We start from the raw sequence: 23,079 nt of genomic DNA, 5'->3' as shown, positions 1-23,079 counted from the left end.
TGGGTATCATCTTCCAACTCATAGATGAGGAAACTCAGGCCCAGAGGGTGGAGACAAATAATCTGCTTCCGAAACCCCCACCCAAGAAAGGTGGTGGCAGAGCCCTGGCTCTTCCCTGACTTTTCCTGGCTCCTTCTTCCTGGGTAGATATATAGCTAGGGTTGTGCCTGGCACAACCAACCACTGGAAACTCATAAAACAAATGAGTCTGGCCTGCAGTTGTTCAGAGCGTGGGCTTTGGAGTCAGACTGAGTCTGAATCACTGCTCAGCCACTGGCTAGCAGTTCGACCACGGATTTCAGGTTCCTCATCTCTACAATGGGTCTAAGAGCATCACCTAGGACAGCTGTGAGGATGAAGTAAGTTAATACAGGAACAGGGTTTGCAGCAGCTCCTGCCACACAGTAAATGCTCAATAAATGTTAGCCAGTATTATTATCATTGTTGTTGCTCTTCTCTTCTTGGGGATGATTTCCAGAATCAACATCAGTCACTGTGACAGGGAAAACAGCAAAAATGCCAGAGAGAAATGGGCACACAAATACGGAAAAGTGTGTTTGCTAAGAGTACTGCCAAGATCAGAAGGACAAGATCAGAATAACTCTCCTTCTGAATTGAACTTCTCTTCCCAGCAACTGATTTGTGTTCAACACAGTGGGGTTATTTTCTCCAGTGTGGAGCTGTCATTCTGACAGTTAGTCCAAACAGCCTTTCAAGTGTGGCTGGAAAGGCCATGGGCCCCAGGTGCCTGCCCTCCGTGCCAGAGCCAGGCTGCCCTCAAGCTTGGAGTTGGCCCTGGAAACCTGTTAATGGCAAGCCCAGAGTGGTGGGAAAATGCCCTGAGCCCACAGTAATGGGCTGCATCCTGCAGGCTCAATGATCTAATCATGGCTCTGTTCCTGACATGCTGTGTGACCCTGAACAAGTCAATTACCTTCTCTGTGCTTTTATTTTCCCTATTGTAAATTAGGGCGTGGCCTGTCTGACCTGTGTCCCAGCTGGGAAGTGGGTATTAGAAAACTTTAAAAAGGCAAAAGCAAAATCACATAGCTCAGAGGCACTGCTGGAAATACGGCAGACACAAATAACTACAGAGACACACACAGGCCCCTGCCTGGGCAACATGTGCAGGCTGGATTCATTTTGGCCCAAGTGTACAGGAAGAGCTCTGTGAGAAAGGCCAGGAGCAAGACAGTGTGGGATAAGCACAGGGCTTACCTGCAGCTCCTTACTCAGTTTTATCCAAACAACCACAATTCCCTCATTGTCGGAAAACTTTCCTGGAAACTTTTGTATAAAAAGGAAGTTTTTCAAATTGACAAATGGATTTTTTTATTGCTTTATTTAAAAGAGAATGAATAAACACTTTTTCCCCCCAAGGGCTAATCTGTCCTCCAGATGACCTGGGGGACACTGTTAACTTGGTAGAATTATCTTGCAGGCCATGGGGTCTTGGGGCCAGTGTGTCTGCGGGATGAGGCACTTGCCCCCGTGTCTGGCCTCACGGCACCCCAGGCGCCTCTGCTGTTTCCTGGCCCAGTTGCAGCTCCCTCGTTTCACTCCCCGCCCCTGCGCTGGATTTTCAGCATCTTGAGGGCAGGTGCTGTGTTCTTCGTCTCTGCTCCAGGATCTAGCATGTTTTCTAGCTCACATTATATGTGTTCTGTAAGTGTGTGGTTTACCTGACAAAAATGTAAAACCTTTGAGTGTTTCCTCCTGGCCAGGCAGCTGCTGGAACATTGTCTTCAATGGTGGGAGCACTGGGCTAGAAGTCTGACTCTGCCCCTAACCACCAGGGAGACCTCAGCAATTTGTTTTCCTCCACAGAGGCCGAGTTTCCCTCCTCACTTACCCATTTTAATCAACAAAGAGTCAGTGAGCACTACACTGTGCCAGGAATCATTTGAGATATTGACTGGGGGAAGATATTGATGTGAGGAAGAGTACCAGACCCAGTCTGTCCACAGAGAGGGAGAGACACATGGAAACCATCTCCATAAAATGTAATGGATGCACACCCCCTAGGATGGCTAAAGTAAAAAGACAAATAATAATAAGTGTTGATAAGAATGTGGAGCAAGTGGAATCCTTATCCATTACTGGTGGGGATGTAAGATGTACAGCCACTTTGGAAAACAGTTTGGAAGTTCCGCAAAATGTTAAATTTAGAGTTAGCGTATGATCCAGCAATTCTACTCCTAAGTATACACTCAAGAGAAATGAAAACATATGTCCACACAAAAACTTGTACACAAATGTTCACAGCAGCATTATTCATAATAGCCAAAAAGTGGAAACAACTCAAATGCCCATCAATCGATGAATGGATAAACAAAATATGTTATATCCATACAAAGAAATATGATTTGATGATACAAAGGAATGAAGTACTGACACATGCTGCAACACAGATGGACCTTGAAAACGTCACGCTAAGTGAAAGATGTTAATTATAAAAGACTACATTTTGTATGATTCCATTTATATGAAATGCCCAGCAGCCCACATAAGTAAATCTATAGAAACAGAAAGAAGATTAGTGGTTGCTTAGGGCTAGTGGGGGTGGGGATGTGGGGGAGGGCCTGAGGGAAATGACAAGAGATTGCTAGGGGTTTCTTTTGGCGATGATAAAATTGATCTAAAGTTAGATTGCGGTGATGTTTGCACAACCCTGTGACTATGCTCAAAAACACTGAATTGTATACTTTAAATGGGTGAACCATATGGTATATGAATTATATCTCTAAAAAGCTGTTAATAAAAAATAATGGATGTTATGGGGGGTCCAGAGGAAGAAGAACCAACTGTGCTTGTGGGGGATGGTCAGAGGAGACTTCCCAGAAGAACTGACTCTTGAGATGAGTCTTGGAGGAACAAATGTGACTCTAGAAGGGAGAGAGCATTTTGGGCAAGGGATGGTGGCACGAGCAAAGCCATGGAGGCATGAGGGAGCTGAGAATGGTTTGATATGGCTGGAGCTGGACTCCATGGAAGACTGGGAGGACAAGAGAGGCAGGTGGGTGATGAAAGATAAAACTGGAAAAGTGAGGGAAGAATGGGCGTTGAGGGCTTCTAACGCCGTGTTACAGAGCTGAGCTTTAGCTTGCACATTCACTCTGTGCCATGAGGATGCTGAGAGCATAGCTTGCGAGATTTGCTTGATTCTCAACTTATATGCTGTTTCTAGAGCATAGATCTTAACTCTGTCTCTTGAAGACTGCGTAGCTTTTTAAAGTTGCCACTGAGAGGACACAAGTGACCTTGGGCATAATGAAGGCTGTCCAAGCTCCAGTGCCTGGGGTGATGAGGGCAGGAAGGGGATATGGGCATAGGGGGTAGGGTTGCGGGGGGAAGCCCCCATCTACTCACTGCACAGCTGACCCTCGTCTTCTCCCTGGTTGCAGTCCCGGTGGAAGTCGCAGGCCTGCCCAAGCTGGAGGACTGTCCCGTTCCAGCAAGTGAAGGAACTCTGCAAGGCCATCTTGGAGCCTGGGGACGTTCCTGGAGAGCACACAGAAACACATGGCCCTGGTCAGTTTGGGTGGCCCTGTGGGAAGGCTGCAGGGAGAGCATCACTCTGTCCTGCCAGTCACATCCAAAGGCTGACTGAGCCACCTGCATCTCAGTCTGGCCACACCTAGGACACACACCAGGAAGCTGAGAGGAAGTCAAAGCCCCTAACACCCCCAGTCTCCTGGGAGTCTCACTTTCTAGTGATGCTGAGTAGCAGAGTGGCCCAAGGTTTGGTCCATGTTCCCGCAATACTCTGGCATCCTCAAAGCCATGGCTTCAATGTGCTAGATGGACAGCCTGCAGGTGGAGTCTCATCTGCATACAGACAGCTCTACCCTCAAAGTTGAATTTGGGGCATATGCGGTTCAGTGTGTCTCCCCCATGTTCTTGATCCCAGATTCTGCCACTGGAGTGATTCTAGAAACATGCAGCACTTTCTGTCGTGGAATGCGAAGAACACCATTGTGAAAGCCAGGGCCCTGGGCCCTGGACCAGCTCCTCCATGACTGGCTGTGTGATGCTGACCCTGTCCCTGCTCTGTCTGGCCCCCTGTCTCCCTGTCTACAAAAGGAGGGATTGTGGTGATATTTCTAAGGTCCATTCCAGTTCTGAAATTCTTAGGTAACTCATATTACCCAGTGAATGAAGGGAGAGGGGGCAGTTTATAACGAACATATCAGCAGTTATTCCTTTCTGTATCAAGAACAATGCATTCTGATAATTAATTAACCTGTGACCCCAGAGAGCCAGGATTCCGGGAGAAGGCTGGCCCGGCCTAGCCTGCCCTACTGTATGGGGGACTTTGTCTGGGGACCACCTAGCAAGGGCCTGGCTGGTGCTTCTGAATGTGCCTCCTGCCACCCAGCTCTTGGATCATATGGGATGAGGGAGCCTCTGGCTCCTGTGGAGATGAGCAGGCAGGGCCCACCTGGGTCGACCCCCCAAGTCTGGCTGCCTTGCACTCTGTTCTCTTTTCTTGTTCCATCCTGATGGTAGCTGGTACCTCAACAGTCTCCCCACCCCCATCCCACCCACCTCAATGCTGGGTGGTGGGGAGGATAAACCAGGACCCCCACTTGGACAAGTCTCACAGTCTCTCTGAGCCTCACATAAGGGGTGGGCTTCTCTAAACCTGGCAGTGAAATTAGACTCCCCTCTACTAAATTTTACTGTAATCAAACCTCCCAGCTGATTGTGAGGTGGGACTCTCCAGGTTAGGTGATTTAATATCTAAAATTCCATGAATTTTTTGGTTCATTGGACTGTTGCCAGGAGCACTGAAACTAACATCAAGTCCAGCCTGTTTACTTCTAGAATCCCTCTGTGTAGCTCAGCACATCTGGCCTTGTAAAGAAGCTAGGCAAGTCTTAACAGTGACCATTTCCTAAGTGGGAAACTGAGTCAGAGAGGTTAAGTGACTTGCCTAAGGTCACACAGCTAGTAAGTAGGATTCAGACCCAGCCTGTCAGACTGCAAAGCTGCCTTCTCCATCTCACAGAAAGAGGGCACTGGAGGTGGCCTTGGTCCCTCATTCACAGGCTGATCCAGATGAGGCTCAATTTGTCAGCTGTGGGCAGATGGCCACACAACATTGTCAGACGGGCCTCCAGCCTGGCTGGGCATTCTCTGTGACTCCCAGGCACGGGAAGCGCAGGCCCTGCTTCCTTCAGGGAATCACATGCAAACTCTTTAACCTGCTCTTCAAGGTGCTCTGTGATTTGGGCCCCAATTTCCTCTCCTGTCTCACTTGTCTGTTTCTCTCCCCACAACCCCTGTGCTCCAGTCTTGTCTGGCGTTGGTTCCATGTAACCTGGTTCCAGAACTCATGTACATGTTCTCATGGAATTCAGCAAGTGGTTTGAGCCTCTGTGTGTTCCCTAGCCCTGGCCAGTGCCTGCCCCTAAGAGGGTTCATGGAAAGCCTGTGCATTGGGTTACCTGTCTGTGGTAGGCTGAATAAAAGCGCCCCCCCTCCCCACCCCCCGAATAGCCACACCCTAATCCTGTGAATATGTTACTTTTTGTGGTAAAATGGGCTTTACTGATGTGATTAAGGTGAGGGTATTTAGATGAGAAGATTATCTTGGGTTATAAGAGGGAAGGAGGAAAGTCAAAGTAAGAAACAGGAGATGTGATGATGGAAGCAGGAGTCTGGAGTAATATGAGGAAAGAGTCACGAGCCAAGGAATGCGGGCGGCCTCTAGAAGCCAGAAAAGGCAAGGAGGCAGATTCCCCCTTTAGCCTCCAGAAGGAGCCAGCCCTGCCCACAACATGCCCTAGGCCAGTGAAACTGACTTGGGACTTGCAGCCTTCAGAACGCTCAGAGAATAATTGTGTGTTGTTTTAAGCTGCCAAATTTGTGGTAGTTTGTTACAGCAGCCACAGGAAACTAACACCCCGTCCCAACCTGACTCCAGCTAAAATCAAAGACTAAGGCAGCTGCGGCCCTGGTCGTCCGGACCCAGTGTAGCTTCAGATCATCTTCTCAGTTCTTGACCTGGTGTTGTGACTTGGTCTCTGTGGTTCCCTGGACTAGTCACCTCTGTCCCTTTCTTCCTCACACAGAAGGAAAAACGCACCCCCGTCCATCCCTGTTCCTCAAGACAGCCCAAGACAATGTTTTCTCCAAACCCCTTATCAATGCCAAGTGCAGCGAAATGCAAATGAAAACTCACCCCACCGCCTCCCTGTTCCAAACACTCAGCACACAGGATCAAAGCGCAGAGAGACAACGCTCGTTCTCAAAAGTAAAGTGTCAAATTCATTTTATGGCTTTAATTTTGTGGATCAATTCTCTACCTGTCAGTCATGCCTTCTTGGAAGCTGGGAAATAAAATGCTTCTAAGGAACTGGTGCTGGTCCCTGGAAGGCACTGTTCTCCCGCTGCAGAGTGGGAGGAGGGGCGTCCTCCCTGGAGCACTGACTGCGGGGGGGTAGGGGGGGGGGCTTGGCGGGGCAGGGGGGGGACTTCGTCCTAGCAGTCAAGATCAAGATCAAGATCAAGGCAAGGACACCTGGCATCACATACGGCGTACCTGCTACACTGTCAAGCACAGCATCAGGCCCTTTACCTGCCTGCTCACTAAACCTTGTAACAGGGTAGCTCTATTATTTCCACTTAACAGGGGGAAGTTTCCAATTAACTGAGGGGGAGCGGAGAGGCAGGCAAGTGGCCTCCAGCGGGGGGCGGCTATGAGGGCCAGACTGGTGTGTCCACCCCAGCTGCCTGGCCCCGCTTTCCCATTGACACCGGCTGTTCCCTCTGGCCCTCCTTCAGCGCAAAGGTGTTTTGGATAATAAGAAAAATTCTCCTTTACCTTTGCTTGGTGATTTCTGGTTTCCAAAGCATTTTTTCCTATGCCTTATATGTGATCATTAAATACATTTAGGACCTTATGGCCCTTGCTCTCAGCCCTACTGAAGAAAACGTAGTAAAATAAAAAACCTGTAAAGTCTTCCTCAACCTATGGAACAAATGGCAGCTGTGTTGTGTTTTATTTATACCTTACAATTAGGCCTTGTTCCTCACTGTGTTTTCATGAACATGTGCGTATTTCACACACCAATGACTTGTCATTCCCCAAATATGTCTTACAGTTTCTTTTACTTTCCTTCACTCTAAAAATATATGCCTATTGTCTAAAGTTCGAAAGCAGGGTAAAAATAAACAAAAACAATGCCCAGAATCCCACTATCCAGAGGCCATCATTTTTAACATCGTGGAAGATTTCTCTTCAGTTTTTTTGGCCTACGCTTTAAAAGTGTGTATAGTTGTGTCATATGTACATGTGCCTTAAAATAATTAAGGTGATATCACAAGCTTTTCCAAGGGTTTAAAAATTCCCCAGAAGACTACTTTTTAATGGCTACAATACAGCGTGATATGTACCATCATTTATTTAAACAATCTTCAATGATTGGATTGTTAGACTGTTTACAAAAACTCTTTAAACCATCTTTGAGCATAAACCTTTCCGGGCATTTCAGATTATTTTCATAGGATAGATTCCCAGAAGTGGAATTACTGAATCAAAGGGTATAAACATTTTAAAGGTCCTTGATACATATTGCCAAATTGCTTTCTAGAAATTAATCCAATTTACACTCCCACCAGCTGTGTTCATACATGTGTGCCCCTCTTACTACATCCTGGCCAACCCTGAATATTATCACGATTTTTATTTTTAACTAAAAGTATTTCCAGGCTGTTTTATTTTGTATTTCTTGGGCAGTTAGTGAAGCTGAGTACTTTTTCATATGTTACTAGCTTTATTTTACTTTGACTTTTAAAGATTTGCCCACTTCCTTTTGCCAATTTATCTATTAGGTCCTTCATGTTTTCCTATTAATTGTATGAAGTTATTAATAAAGATGTGAAACTACTACATTTTTGACAATTTTCCCTAGTATTTTATGTGTATTTTCGTTCTGTTTATAATGTATCTTGACATAAAGGAGTTTTCAATTTGTATGTAATCCAAACCTATCTGCATTTTCCTTGGTGATTTCTTCTTGTTCTTTTACACTTAGAGAGCTTGTTCCACGTGGGATTGGTAATATGTGGGTCACCCGTGTAGTCTTTGGGTTGCCCTCTCATCTGGAAACATCTTCTGCCATCTCCTCATCTTTTAACAATGGGGGTCTAGACCTCACCACCTTATCGATGACATTTTTGTGGATTCCCCTGTTCTGCCCCTCCATGAGCCATGTCTTCACTTGGACTTCTATGGCACATTACTTCTTCTTGCCTTTAACGTAGTGGACATTCTGCCTTATGTTATAACTAGCTGCTTGTATGCCTATCTTTCTCACCAACTGTAAGTGACTTGAAGGGAGGTATCTTATCTTCATGAGTCTACAACAGTGCCTTGTATGGAGATCTTCCCACCCCAACATTTGAAAAGTAAACTGATCCTCTGTACTATCTGTGAAAGGTATTATTATGCATGTTTTATAGTTGAGAATACAAAGGCCCAGAGTGGTAACACGGCTTCCTGAGGGATTGGTGGAAATCCATAGTTTTGACATCTTGTTCTCTGTCCTTTGTACCGTGTCTGTCTGTGGGGTCCCCTCCAGGTTATGAGTGTCCTCAGGAGCCGTGATGGTGTGTATGGAAGGGCAGGAAGTCGGCATCCCTGCCCTTCCCCCACAAACCCATCAAGGAGGGGTCCAGTGGGGGGAGGGTAGTTTCATTTTCTCTCTCTGGATGCCAGGGAGGAGCTCATCCTCAAGAATTTTCTTCCGTGGCTAAAGCACAACCACAGCCCAGAGCAGCCATATCCTTCAGCTCTGCTTCTACCAGCTCTGCCCCACCTCCTGCCCCTGGCTGGAGACTACAGGCTCCTTGGCATCGCCTCCTCCATACCACAGGGAACTGTGTGCTTGTGAGAGATTCAATTATATGGACGCCTGGTACTCTGATGACTACTGCCAGCCCAAACTCAAAACTAATGACGCGCAACAAAAAACAACTGCTCTGTCTTCTCAAGTTTTTTTTTTATGGAACCCATAAATTCCAAGGAGGGAAGTACCCTTGGTGAAAGGTTTTAATCAAGGGCTTGAGTTTCCTAAACAGCATCCTCTCTGTGGTTTTGAAATGGTTATTTTGGCTTACACAGTGGGGTAACCTAAGGCCTGGGGTGGTCACAGCTTGCCTCCGGAGCATCAGGGAAGGGCTGGGGCTTGGACGTGAAGAGCCAGCCCTGCTCCCTGCTGGCACTTCCTGATGCTTTCCACCCCCAGGTGCCGGGATTCCTGGCAACCACTGAAACACCAAAGGCCCTAATCACAGAAAGGTTAGGGAGATATAAGATCAAGCCACTCAGGGGAGAGTTGGTGCTTGGCGATCTTTTGTTAGTAAGGGTCTTCTCTGTGGGAATTTATTTATTACCTTTGAAACAGCAGTTCTTCCCAGAATAATGATGTAAGTCACCAGGGGTAGTAAATTGTCATCATTCCTTACTTTTGTATAGCATTTTAATAGCTTACAATGTGCTTTCCTAATCCTTCTTGTTTGAACCTCATAAAAAACTGGCAGACCAGTTATTATTATTCCCATTTGATTAATCAGAAGATCAAGGATTTGAGAGACATGTAAATCATGTGCAGAGAAATGCTTTTTAAATAGTGAGGCACTACAAAAGGCAACCAGCTGCTTGATAGGTGCTTTGCCTGCAGTCTCACAGCTAGTAAACTGCAGGGAAAGGTCCAGAACCTGGTCAGATGATCCTAGGTGGAGTTCTTCTCCCATGACTCAGATTAGATCACCTTCTAGAGCAGCACCCTGTCTGCCCATGGGAGTCACCTGGGAAGTTAGAAACACTGTTGGCGTCAGGCCGCACCGGACCAATGAAATCAGTATCTCTGAAGGAGACCCCCTTGGCATTGGTGGTTTTAAAAGCTCCCCAAGTGATTCTCATGGGCATAGGGTTGAGAGTCACTTCCTTGGAGAGCTAGAGGATCAGACCCTGAGCACCTGTGTGTCTTGAGTGCATCCTTTACCTCTGTGGGCCTCTACTGCCCCCTGGTAAAATGAGGGTGTGGCCTCAAATACAACTTTCAAGACCCCTTCCATCTGCAACATCCTGATTCCGGGGTTCTGGACAATAGTTAGTGGTTCTATGTTTATAAGGCTGATTTGATATAGTTAGTGCCATCTTTACTAATGCTGATCATTTAATGACACCCCTCCCACCCCTCGAAGACTTCTGTTCTCCCATGCATCTTTACTAAGCCGTTCATCCAGCAAGCTTCTCTTCGTTGCCTCACGTTGGCTTTTCCTGTCCCAGTCATCTGTCATTTCCATCCTGGAACATCTCTCCTAAAACAGCATGACACATTCTTTTGCCCATTTATCTCCTCTCTTGATGCAGTAGAAATTAGTTCAGATTTGCAACTGAGACGCGTGTGGCCCGGGTCAGGTTATGTGAATCGCTGTTCTACACCACGGGTGACTTATTAGGTTCACTTGCTGAGAATGATTCCTTTTCCCTAATTGTGCATTCAAAACAGAAACCGAATGTACTCTCCTCCTTCAATCATGTCTTGGAGATTTGATGCTACAAAATCTAAACAACTCTCCTAACTCAAATTTATTTTTTAAACGAATGTCAAATTTTAGGGCACTTAACTTTTAATTAAGATGATTTATGTGGCATTAAAAAAGGCATATTTGTGTCAGCTTCTGGGCTGTCTCCCACCTGCTTGCTCTTGCCTAACCAAGGATTCGTTAAAGGGGAAAATTGAGTGCTGCTTCAGTGAGAAGGAGGTCTTGCTCTCAAAGAGAAGGGGAGACTCCGTGTGGGAGGAGGCTGGCTTTTAGAGAAAGGACGTCAGGAGTAGGGCTGGAGCTGGAGCCCAGAGGCTGGGCCAGGTTCCTCCCTGCCATTGGAAACTTAATGTTTCCCAGGATGAGGAGAATCAGATGCTCAAGGGTAAACAAGCCCAGAGACATGAAAATGGATGGTGACATGATGAGGATGTAGTCAAATAGCATGCACAGGCTAACAGCTGCTGCCACTGTGCTGACGTTAATGGGGGTGTTGGAAGGCCTTCGAACTGTGTAAATTAAGCCTGGCAGAGACCAGTCCTGCTGAGGGCTTTGGGCCTCATAAATCGTAGTGTGGACAACCTCATTACAGAATTGACATCTTGAGTTCCTACTCAAAATGTAAATCGGCGAGGAGAGGGGCTAGCTGTGGAGGGCTGCCAGCAGGCTGGGTAAGAAAGCACTGCACTGGGAATTGGGAGAGCTGGTTGGAAGCCTAGCCTTGCCTCTAGGCTTCCGGGGCCATGAGCAAGTCAATTCTCCTCTGGGCCTCAGTTTCCTTGTCTGTAGACCCTTTGAAGCCAGCCATTTGCATTTACCATGGGCTTCAGCCATTGTGTCAATGTTTTGTCTACAGACCCTCTGCATTGAAGCCACACAAGAGCTTGGTAATCATGCTGCTTCCTGGGGCCCCCTGAAGACCTACAGAGTCAGAATATCTGGGGGTGGGACCCTGGAACTGCATGTTCCACAAGCTCCCTGGGTGACAACTGGGTGCACCAAAGTCTGAGAACCTCTAGTGTTAGAGAAATAAATGGATCTTCAGTTCCTTCCCCTCTTGGAAGAATCCCAAGCTTTCCAGCACCACCCACCCCCTCACCGTGATGATTCCCTCCTTGGTCCAGGGTTCTCAGAGTTCCTTTCACACCTAGACTACATTTTGTTCTTACTCCAGCAGACCCGAGGGAGCGCTTTCTTCGTATTGAGGAGACCCCTAGGGTGTAGAGAAAATAATGCTAGGTTCAGTCTCCCCTTCTACTAGCTAGCGGTGTGAACTCTAACATGGTTCACAGGGTTTTTCTCTTCTGTAAATTAGGGATGCTATCTAATTTACAGGATTTTATGCAGATCAAGTGAAATTGTGTACAGGAAACAATATGTGGGGTGCTAATGAGCTAATTTCACAGAGTTTTCAAGGAGTTTAGGAGAATTGGCCATGGAGGGTGGGTGGGAAGGTGTCAATGAGAAGGCTGGACAGGCCAGATCTCGGGGACAGACAGAACCTTTGGGAATCCCTCACATCCCATAGTAGAAGTGAAGATCTATAGGGCCAGACCATTTCAGCAAAACAATGATAGAAACAGATGCAATAGTAATTTGCAACACAAATGATAGCTATGAAAAATAATAATTGCAATGATGAAGTTTCAAGGTTGTCTCTGGAGTCACCCCACCACCAGCATTAGCTTTCTGAGACCAGCTCCTTTCAGGTCCTAATCCTACCTTGAATCTTTGCTGGTTTCCAAGGCATTCAATTCAAATTGAGGCTTTGCACGCCTGGCACAGCCCACTTGCCCAGCTTTGCCGCGTTCCTCTGTATCTTTAGCTAAACACCATGACTTGCAGTTTTTAGAACATGCAGTCATCACCCCAGCCTTTGTGTAACCCGATTCTGTTGTCTATAATCACCTTCGCCATCTGAACAATTCCTCCTAACTCAGACGTCACTTTCCCAATTGCTTGTTCTTCTCCCTTTAAGAAAGATGTGTGGCTCCCTCTGGGGTGCTCTGGTTATCACTGTACACCTTTAACTGTGCACTCACCTCACCCTGTTGCACGATTATGTCTGCATTGCTAGCTTCTCTCACTAAAGTCTAAATTGTTTGAGGCAGGGGGTCTGTCTACTCATTTTATCTCCTGGAGAGTGCCTGGCATGTAGTGAGTGCTAACGAATGTATGTTGAAGGAATGCAAAATAGATCACCAAATTTAAGTAGAAGAATGGGGTGAAGTGGAATTTCCTTTCATTCTGGAAATTGTTAATTCCTTTAGGTTAAATGGTAGAAATCCCACCCCTCCCCCCAATTAATCTTTGGATTATTGATTAAACTATGTTCAGAGCTTCGGCTAAGAGCCTGGGACTAGGGTTAAAGTAGTGAACACAGAGTAACCTGGGTGACCTAGTTTGATAGGTGGGCCACATGAGTCCTCTCCGGGGAGGTGACATTTGAGCTGATGCTGAAGGACAAGAGAGTGTCAGCCATACCAAAAGGCTGTGGAGGAGCAAGAGCTGCAACAGCAAGGGTGGGGAAGGATGCTCATGATCTAGAAACAGAGCAAAGGCCAGTGCGGTTCAAGAGGATCACAGAGGGTCGTGAAGTGTGGCTGGGGAGGGAGCCAGAGGTCCAGTCACGCAGGATGTTGCCGGTTGTGGTAAGGGGTGTGGTTTTTGCTTAAAGAGTTTAGACAAGAGATTGAAAACAATTTGATTAGTTTTTTAAAAGATCATTCTGAGCAATTGAGGGAGAATGGATTGGAGAGGGCACTAGAAGTGGGAAAATCAGTTTGAAGGCCGTTGATTGTTATAACCAACCAGGCAAGTGATGAAGGCAGCTTGCAGAGGCTGGTGATGGTGGAGCTGGAGAGAAGTGAATGATATGAGTTTCATGTTGGAGGTGACCCTGACAGGACAGGCTGATGCCCTGGAGGTAAGTGTGAGAGAGACGGGACATCAAAGATGGTGCTAGGACGAAAGCACAGCTGCCAGCAGACATGACAGAGCCACTGAGGGTTTGTTTCAAAATCCCAAATCCTCAGACAAAGTCAGTCTCCACGTAAGTTTACGAAGAATCACAAAGATTCCTGTAGGCCATTAGTAGGAAAGCAGAATGTGTTTCATTTTCATGGTTGAGCTCTCTGAAGAAATTAAAAATTTTCTTATCCCTTTGTATCTTCAACATCCCCTTTATTTTGTTGTGTGGTCCTTTTCCCAAGCTCTCCCAATGTGGCATTTATCTTCATTGTTTTGATGAACAGACACAGCAATAATTTTATTTTTAATATTGTAAATGACCTCTGTGCACTTTTTACCATTAATCTCCCTGAAAAGCGGTGACATTTAACCATTCTGCACCACAGCTCCCCATATAATATATCATTTTCTCCTCTTGTTTGTTCAGTAAACAATGAATAACTCAAATCACACCTTGGAGAATTAATATTAATCACAAACAAATTACAACTACAACTGAGACCACTGGAGGGACGATGCAGATTATGCAGTGGAGAAGGCTTCTTGGAACAGAGAGCAAAGGTGAGTAGGGGTCATTCAGAATGGAGGAGTAGAGACAGGAGCACTGATCATGTGAGCGGCCTCTTCAGGTACCTCCACTGAAGGGGGCCAGGTGGATTCAGTCCTTTGAAGATAGATGGGAGGTCATCCTGGCTCTATTCGATCCATGGTAGCCATGGAGGAAGGGATGGCTGCTTGCTGAAGAGACAAGATAGCCATTGGGTGCTGGTGCAGATATCAATCATGGTAAAAATAAGTACCATCCTTACCATTTATTGAATGTTTCTAATCTTCCAGGTACCACATTAAAGACTCCATATGCATTATTTTATTTAGACCTTATAGCAACTATGTGCAGTAGTTATTATCTCCATTTTACTGAGAAGGAAACTGGGATCCAAGGATTTGTAAAACCATTCCCAAGTCATGGAGGCAGGATTTTATGTCTGTGTGACTCTGAAGCCCATGCTCTTTATCAACACACTAGACCTACCAGGTGGAAAAGGCCATGTGAGAAGCCCCAGGAATAAATGAGAGGGAGGATGGTGGACTGCAAGTCAGTGGAGCACCAGGCTGGAGACAGAGACCCAAGCAGGCAAGCCGGAAGTCTCAGGGAACTCTGGAGGGATGGAGGATGGAGAGTGAGGCTGGCCGGGATTCTGGATTGGACAGTCCCTCAAAGGGCTGGTGAAATGTTTTTAGGGGAATGATGTACCAGGTAGGTGATCCAAGCCCGGGGGAGCAAGATGGGTCCTGAATATCAGAATTCATACTGTGTTCCCTGGGCTAGGCAAAAATCCCATCTCTCTCAGAGACTATTGGGCTCCAATGAGATAGTTATGGAAAAGTACTTTGTAAATCACTGAACGCTAGCAAATGACAAAGATTTTATTTTTAGTATTAACCACCTGACATTCATACAGGATCTCACAAAGCCATAAGAGGCTCATCCCTCCCTTCGTTGTCTTTACTGAAATGTTAGCTTCTCAGTGAGGCTTTCCCTGGTGACCTTATTAAAATCTCTCCCTGCCCTACTCTAGACACTTCCTGTCTCTCTTCCCCTCTGTGCTGTTTCTCCTGATACTTACTCTTGGGCACTATACCCTTTCCTTAGTAGTTTTGGTACTAGTCTTTCTCCCTTGCTAGCATTGAGGGGATGGAGAGGTTAGGGTGCTTCACTGCTGAATTCCAAGTTCCTAGAACAGTGCCCGGCATATAGTGGGCTCTCAATAAAAGTTTTTGGAAGAATAACTGAATATATGTTCTTTAATAAAAAATTGAGGGCAATGGATTCAGAAGCAGGATTTATGTTTTATTCACAATTTAGAATTCGTATTTCAGAGAAAAGGCATTTCACTGAAGAGGACTTCCATGTGGCCCTAACCCCCATGGCTACATGTACACAAAGCTGGGATTTGTCCATAGAGAAAGCACATCATGTAAGAGTCTCATTGCAGTGACTGCGGCCTTCTCTGTTTCTAAGGACCTTGCTCAGTGTTGCCAACTCCATTCGGGACGATGGCTGCATACTCATACCCACAATGAAGGACTAACTAGGGGGTTAATGAAGCTGCAGCAGGTGCAGGCTTCTGGGAGCCCACCATACACAGAGGAGAGAAGAGATGGCTGATTCACAGTAAATAGTGAGAGGATGGGAGACTGTCAGAAAGTACTTCCCCAAACCAGGAGGGAAGTTGGGACTAAGCTCCAAGCTGGCAATCCTCAGTGGATGGGCCCATTCCAGCCAGGGTCAAGAGGAAGCAGGGTTGCCTTGGAGGAGATGTGATGAGCTTCTGTGTTATTTGACTTGATAGGCAGAGTCTGGGTAAAGAAATCTGGGAAGGTGGCAGAGTCTCCTATGAAAAGATCAAAGTTGCTTGCTTTGGCTAGGAGTGAAGAATCTCTTGGTGGCTTTTAGTTTTTAGTTCTTTTCTAAGACTCTGATATTAGAGTCTGACTTGCTCAGCACCACAAAATTGGGAGAAATCTAGTGAAGAAGGAAAGCTGGGTGACAGGCAGGTAGGAAGGATAAATAATAATAATAAGAAGAAATACTATTAAATGAGTACCTATTAGGTATCAGCCATTTTTTGTGTATTATGTTTTACTTGATTCTTTGACTGGACATAAATGAAACATACAAGAAGATGAGTGACTTAGAATGGCTACTATCAACAAAATGGAAAATAAGTCTTGGTAGGATGTGGAGGAGAAATTGGAACACTTGTACACTGTTGGCGGGAAAACAGTATCCTGCAACATGGATGAACCCTGAGCTAAGTGAAATAAATCAGTGACAAAAAACACTCTATGATCCCACTTATATGAAGTACCTAGAGTAGTCAAATTCATAGAGACAGAAAGTGGAATGCTGGTTGCCAGGGGCTGGGGAGTTGTTTAATGGGTATGGAGTTTCAAATTTGCAAGATGAAAAAGTTCTGGAAATTGGATGCACAATGTGAATATATTTAACACTACTGAGCTGTACACTTAAAAATAGTTAAGATGATGAATTTCATGTTATATGTATTTTACCACAATTAAAAAAAAAGACGACTAATTATGCTAGCCTTGAAAATAAAGCCTAATTAAGATGGCAGGGCAAGACATCAGTGTGACTTAATGAGAAAAGCCTGTTGCTGTGGCCCTGCAAGGAGTTCAGGCTCTTCTTTTAAATCCCTCTTCTGTTTGGTTTCCAGTAGAATATGCTGGTATGTGAGTTAGTGGACACAACCAGAATGCACTGGCCTGAGAGTGAGGAGGCCTTAGATCTGCCCTAACACCGCCACGTACTACTGATGCTGGTGGATCAGGTATATGCCCTCTCTTAGCCTCGGTCTGATTATCTGGAAATAGTGGGATTGGACCAGGTGAGCTCTAAGGGGCTTTTCTTCCTCCTCCCCGGGGGGTCGAGGTCTCAGCCAACAACAGGAAACACTGAAGAATTCCATATGTAGGAAGAAGGCGCCAGGGTGAGGGGTAGGAGAGCTGGTAATGGTGATAAATGTGGATGACAATTTGGAAAGCCTATGGGGAGACTCCCAGCTCAGCTAGAAACCTCTCAGTCCCTACTCTTGCTATTAAATGTGGGGCATGTCACACAGAAGGCTGCTTCAGGCCCAGCAGGTCCCCAGGCATACAGGCTCCATTTCCACTTTTATGAGTATTTCCCGAACACTCGGGGAGTTCTGCCGCGTACTAAATGCTCGAGAGTGAAGTGCTACTGAACAGAGTTTACAACTTTGTTTAGAGAAAATAGGTGAGAAAACAGACAAGACTTGATGGGACAGGGCTGGGAGGACACCTACAGGACTGTTTATGCCCACCAGGCTTGGGCAGACCCACCAAGTTGCAGGGGTATCCTCTCAGTTCAGGAACAGTCCAGAAAGGAAAGTGGTTTTGCCATGGAACTCTACAAGGATGACCTGTTTTATATGGATCCAATGGAAAGGTTTTAACTCTGTGGCTGTCCTGAGTCTCCACTTTGTAATTTGCTGAGCATGTGCAGAGGCTAAGGAAAGAGTTTGGTTTTGAAGACAGATGGACTAAATTTGAATTCTCACTTCACCACTTGGTCTTATACAAAGTACTCTATTGCCTTGAACTTCAGCATCTACCTCGCAGGGTTGTATTAAGGTTTAGAAAAACTACAGGTAAGCCTCAGTGCCCCGTACATAGTAGGTGTTCCATAAATGGTAAATGGTGAAGACAACATAGTCTACATCCTTGAGGCCATCCTGTGTGTTGGGGCAGATATGTGAGCTAAAATAGGTGTGTGTTGTGACAATTTTAAAACTTACCTGCAAATTCTTTTAATAATCCTCTTGAGAGGATTATTGAGAGTTGGGCATCTCTGTCACCTCCTCTTGAATCTAGGCGGGCATGTGACTGCTTGGACTAACAGCATGTGGTGGTAGCCACCATGTGACTTTTGAGGCTAGATCATAAAAAGCTATGCAATTTGCACCTTGATCATGGATACATTTGGCCTTGGAGCCTAGAGCTTCCATGTAAGAAGTCTGACTATCCCAAGGCTGCTGTGCTGGAGAGGTCAAGTGTAGGCACTCTGGTGACATTGCCAGCTGAGCATAGCCTCCCTGCCATTTTGCCAACGCAGCAGACATGTAAGCAATGCCATCCTGGACCCTGCACACCCTTTGATCTGTCAGCTAAATGCCACTGTATGACCTCCATCAATGTCACGTGGTACAAAAAGATTACCTAGCTGAGCTCTGCCCAAATTCTTGTCTGACAAAATATAATAGTTGTTGTTTTAAGCAGCTACACCCTGAAGTATTTGTTACTGAGAAATAGGTAACTGGAATGTATGAAGGATAGGCACACAAAAGAGGAGTGTCTGACTATAGGGCAAAGGAAGGCTCTAGAAAAGAGGTAACACTTGAGTTGTGCTCAAAGAATGGGCAATAGTTGATCCAACAGCGAGAAAGGACAAGGGAGCCCCAGGAAAAGGATGGCATGCTCAGGGAATAGCAAATTGCCTGAGTGAGCCCCAGTACGAGCAGGGGCAGGAGGCAAGCTGGAAAAACAAGCAGGAAGCAGTTCACAAAAGCCGCAAATGACACAGCGAAGAGTTCAGACTTTAGGCTTTATATGTATTATCTTATTTAGACTGTACAGCAACTACATGAGGTAGTTGTTATCTCCATTTTACTGAGAAGGAAACTGGGATCCAGGGATCTGTAAAGCCATTCCTGAGGTCACAGAGTATCAGCAGAGCCAGGATTTGAATAGGTCTGCCTGACTCTGAAGCCCATGCTCTTAATCAATATGCTAGACCCACTAGGGTATAAAAGGACATTTTAGAAGCCTCAAGAATAAATAAGAGGGAGGACTGTGGACTGCAAGCCCATAGGTGACAAAGAATATCTAAAATACTTTCAGAAAGGATGGGACCAGAGCAGGGGACAGAACTAGGATCATGTCCTAGAAGAGAAAAGCATAGGGTGGGGAGGGGAGGGGGTCAGAGATGCTGGTGGCCAGAGGGCCATCGCAGGAGTCCAGGGAGGCCAGGGTCAGGACAGGGCTATGGGGTGGAGAGGAGGGGGTTGGGGAGAGCTATCTCAAAGGTAGAATTGTCAGGATAAGACTATGGGATGGTGGGGGAAGAAGTACAAGACGGCACTGAGGTTTAAACGTCTGGGCAATGGTGGACCTTTATCTGCAAAGGCAGATGAGAGGAGCTGCCCCGTTCCTTCATCTTGCAGGGCCTCCAGGGCCTTGTAGGGTAGCTGCTGTGGTATCAGGGAGGCCCAGGAGGCAGGGCCACATTGGGGAGTACCAGGAGGACTGCGACTGTGGCTCCGAGTAGTGTGACCAAGATTGTCCTGAGGTGAGGGAGCATTCTGGGGGAGCAGGGCTCCAGGAGGAGCTGGCATGAGGGTACCATGTGGGGATGGACCCGTTGGCTGCAGAAGGTCAAGGTGTGGAGACACAGCCTTGGTGACCCAGCTGGCCGTGGGCCGTGTTAACTCAGCTCCCCATCACAAGCTCCTCCCTGCTGCCCTCTACCAGCTCCTCGTCATGATGGATGGTCCTTGAGGCTCCACAGGCCCTCCCTATCCTGCAGTCACCATAAGAGTTTATGTGTCGTGGATTCTTAGTGAAGCCAAGACTTGCCTAAAGCTGGAGGGCTGCCTTCTCTCTCCCCTCCTCTGCTCCAAGGGTCCATCTCTTCCTCCACATCAGCTGCACTCATGCCAACAGTTGTAGAGCTAGCATGGAAGTGTCATGGTGTCTGGTGAGAGGCAGGCAGCTGCATCACTGCTTTGGTCCTGCTCCCCCTGTGGTGAGTGACATGGTGGAGATGACACAGGGGGCTTCTCCCAGGGAGTCACAGCCTTCCCAGCCACAGCCACTCCCTCCCGCCTCTGCTCAGAGCACGGTGAGGAGGGGTCAAAGTCTCTGGAGTTAGTAGACCAAGTTCAAGCCCAGCTCAGCCACTTACTAGTTGTGTGACCTTGGATATGTCCAACCTCTCTGAGTCTCAGTCTCTTCTTCCATCTTTTTCTTTTGCAGGGTGATTGTTAGGATTAGGCAGCATTTAGGAAAGCAGTCAGAGAGAGTCTGGCCTGTAACATTCCGCTCTCCAGTCCTCCCACCTGGGATTCCATTCCCACCAAGGAGAATGGGCAGGAAGCTCCATTCTGAGCTCAGATTGGCAGCCACTAGCCTGCCTTGTCGGCTGAGCTGAGCAGACGAGAGCCTCTCTCCTCTGCTTGGCACACACCTGCCTCTTAGTGGACAGTTGCAGGCCCTGGCTTCAGGGGGTGCCCTCGTGGCTCTCTGTTGAAGTGCTTGGCACAGCAAAGGGGAGAGGGCAGGTGCCAGGTGTGAGGGAGGATGCTGGCTCAGACCACAGGGGTTTGGGCCACTTTGCAGCCTAATGTTGGAATGTGAAGCAGCAGCAGAGCCATTTCTGGACCTCCCTGGAGCATTGTCAATGTGCTGGCAGAGCAGCCTCCTTGCCTATTGCAGATTCTGGGCAAAAGACCAGCACCACCAATGGTGATACCAGGACTCGTCCAAGTCATCAACAGGACCAGATCTACCAGCCTGGAATGTCTCAGATCAAAAGCAGGCTCAGCAAAGAAAAGACCCTCAGGAAGATGCTCGGGCACTGAACATCTCTGGGCTAAGCAGCCTACTGTCTGCAACAGTCATGTCAAACTCCTGAGGCCTCTCACCAGTGGAGGGTAAGGAGGAGGGAGGGAATGACAAGGAGTAGGCATGGTGGGTTGGTGAACCAGTTCATCACATTTGAATTTTACCAAGACTCTGGTGCTGGAGACCCATGTGTGCATCACTGTGAGTTTAAGTTTCAGAAAGGAAATGAAGGTGAAGACCACTAGTCAGAACTTCTCACAAAGTCTACTTTACTGATGGCAAAGCTACTCTCTTTGATGAGAATAAACAAGCTTAAGTCTTTGAAAATAATAGATGAAAAATGTAACTATTTCTGTATTGTTCAGAAAAAGATTTGAGGTTGCCTGCAATTACATATGATAAAAATATATGAATAAATAAATCAGGGTGATGTAAGGGTAATATTTTAGTACAAATGTGCCATAAGATTTCTACATAAGATTTCAGCCATAAAATTTGGCTCAAGTACATTTCTGTGCTTCCTAGCAGCCTAAGCAAAAAGAGAATCAGGATCAATTGTAAGGTTCAAAGTGTTCATAGGAAAATGAATGCTCTTCCTGATATTGAGCTCCAACAGAAATTGTTTTGTGGGTCCTCATAAGTGGGACCTGCATCTGTGTAGTCAATACAGTAGTATGTTCATTTAGCCATTTTTAATAGTGCTGTCTCTGAAGCACATAAGTCATCTAAGGGTTAGGTTTTTAAAAATTGGGCTGCGTCAAATTAACAAAGGTTTTAAAATAACAAGCAGCACTAGCAAGAATGTAGTGAGTTAGGGACTTTTACATGCTGCTGGTGAGAATGTGAACTGGCGGAATTTTCTAGAAAAGTTTGGCAATACGTTTCAAGATCCTTAAAAATTTTATTCAGACCCTTAGACCTTGAAGTCCCACTTCTAGGAAACGTCTTTGAGGAAATAGATCATATACAGATATTTAGACACAAAGATATTCACAGCAGATTATAATACCACAGAAGTAAAAACAAGAAAACGAGATGTCCAACAACAGGAGACTGCTAATAATAGCCGGCACACCTGCATCACACAAAGAAAGACTTTTGAAGAACTTTTACTAGCATGAGAAAATTTTCATGACAAATGAACTTAAAACAAAAACAAAAACCAAAGCCACCTGTATCTAAGACTATTGGAACAGCATGACCAAACCCATATACACACAGAAAGAAAGACTAGAAGGAATATATCAAATTGGTAACCAAAGTTACCTCTGAGCTGGAGGATTATGAATACTTTGAGTTTCCTTTTTCATATCTTTCTGAATTTATGTGATCTATAATGGGCATATACAACTTTTATAATTAGAATAAAGGATGTAAGGTTACTCTAAAAGAAGCACGAGCAAGTCAATCCTCCCTCTCTTCCTAGACCAATGCTTACACTCTAAGGAGACAAATCCACCCGGCGTTTCTATACATGAAACTCTTCAAAGCACTTTCACATCCATCATCTCATTGGTTTCTCACAAATCACTGCAGGAGGCAGGCAGGGCGGGGATTCCATCCATCTTTAGAGGGGAAAAAAAGATCCATGGGAAGGTACCACTTGAATGGAGTCTCTGCTTTATTTTCAGGAATTTACACCTCATCCACACCCCTGACCCACGCCAGAGAACCTCCTGCTGTCGCAGTGAGGACCACGGTAGGGATGGGGAGATGGATCTTACCCATGCCTGGACCGCCAAGCTGGTGGCAGTTCTCAGGGCTACCAAAGCCTGGAGAAACCCACAGTGCTCTGGAAAGGCTTCTAAATCACGGTTTAGACCCGCACTTCCGACAGAGGCACAAATTGCTACTTTGCACTGCAGTGAATCTCAACATCTGATTTCCATTGACAGCTAAATAAACAAATCAACTAAACTCCGATATATTTTATGTCCTGTCTTATGCCAGATTTAATGTGTTCCAGGCACAACACAGTGCAGAGGAGTTTGGATTTACTGGCTCAGGGGTAAACTGTAAACTATTCACCGTGTCCATTGCACTCACTGAACTAGGAAGCAATTCCTGCATCCATCTGTCAGAGTCTCTGAACTCGGAGAAGATGAACGAACCAGAGGCAGCTGACTGGGCCAGGCAGTCCCCAGGAGCTGGTCATTCACTCTGCAACACGTTTCTGGGTCTCTGGTACAACCAGTGGGATAATTTCACTCATAATTTCTTGTCCTGATGGTCAGACTTGCTCTACATCTGCTTCCCTGACCTCACTTGTCTCCCTTGAAGAGCAGCGACTCAGAATAATAAAGACCTTCATTTACACAGCACTATCCATTTTTCTAAGCTCAACAACATAAATTTTTTCATTTGATCCGGAGAACAACCCTATGA

At 46.2% G+C, this 23,079-nt stretch overlaps 1 protein-coding gene across 1 annotated transcript in view; it reads right to left on the bottom strand.

Annotated features, from left to right (window-relative positions):
• Positions 1 to 23,079, bottom strand: part of ALK (ALK receptor tyrosine kinase) — a 665,412-nt gene that overhangs the window by 125,286 nt on the left and 517,047 nt on the right. Inside the window, exon 6 of the mRNA XM_046663493.1 lies at positions 3,370 to 3,501. Coding sequence (XP_046519449.1) covers positions 3,370 to 3,501 — 132 coding nt within the window. The remainder of the gene's footprint in view (positions 1 to 3,369; positions 3,502 to 23,079) is intronic.

The sequence above is a fragment of the Equus quagga genome, chromosome 5, assembly GCF_021613505.1.
Source record: "Equus quagga isolate Etosha38 chromosome 5, UCLA_HA_Equagga_1.0, whole genome shotgun sequence".
Classification (NCBI taxonomy): Eukaryota; Metazoa; Chordata; class Mammalia; order Perissodactyla; family Equidae; genus Equus; species Equus quagga.
The sequence above is the reverse complement of the archived record's forward strand: the minus strand, read 5'-3'. Positions and strand labels throughout refer to the sequence as shown.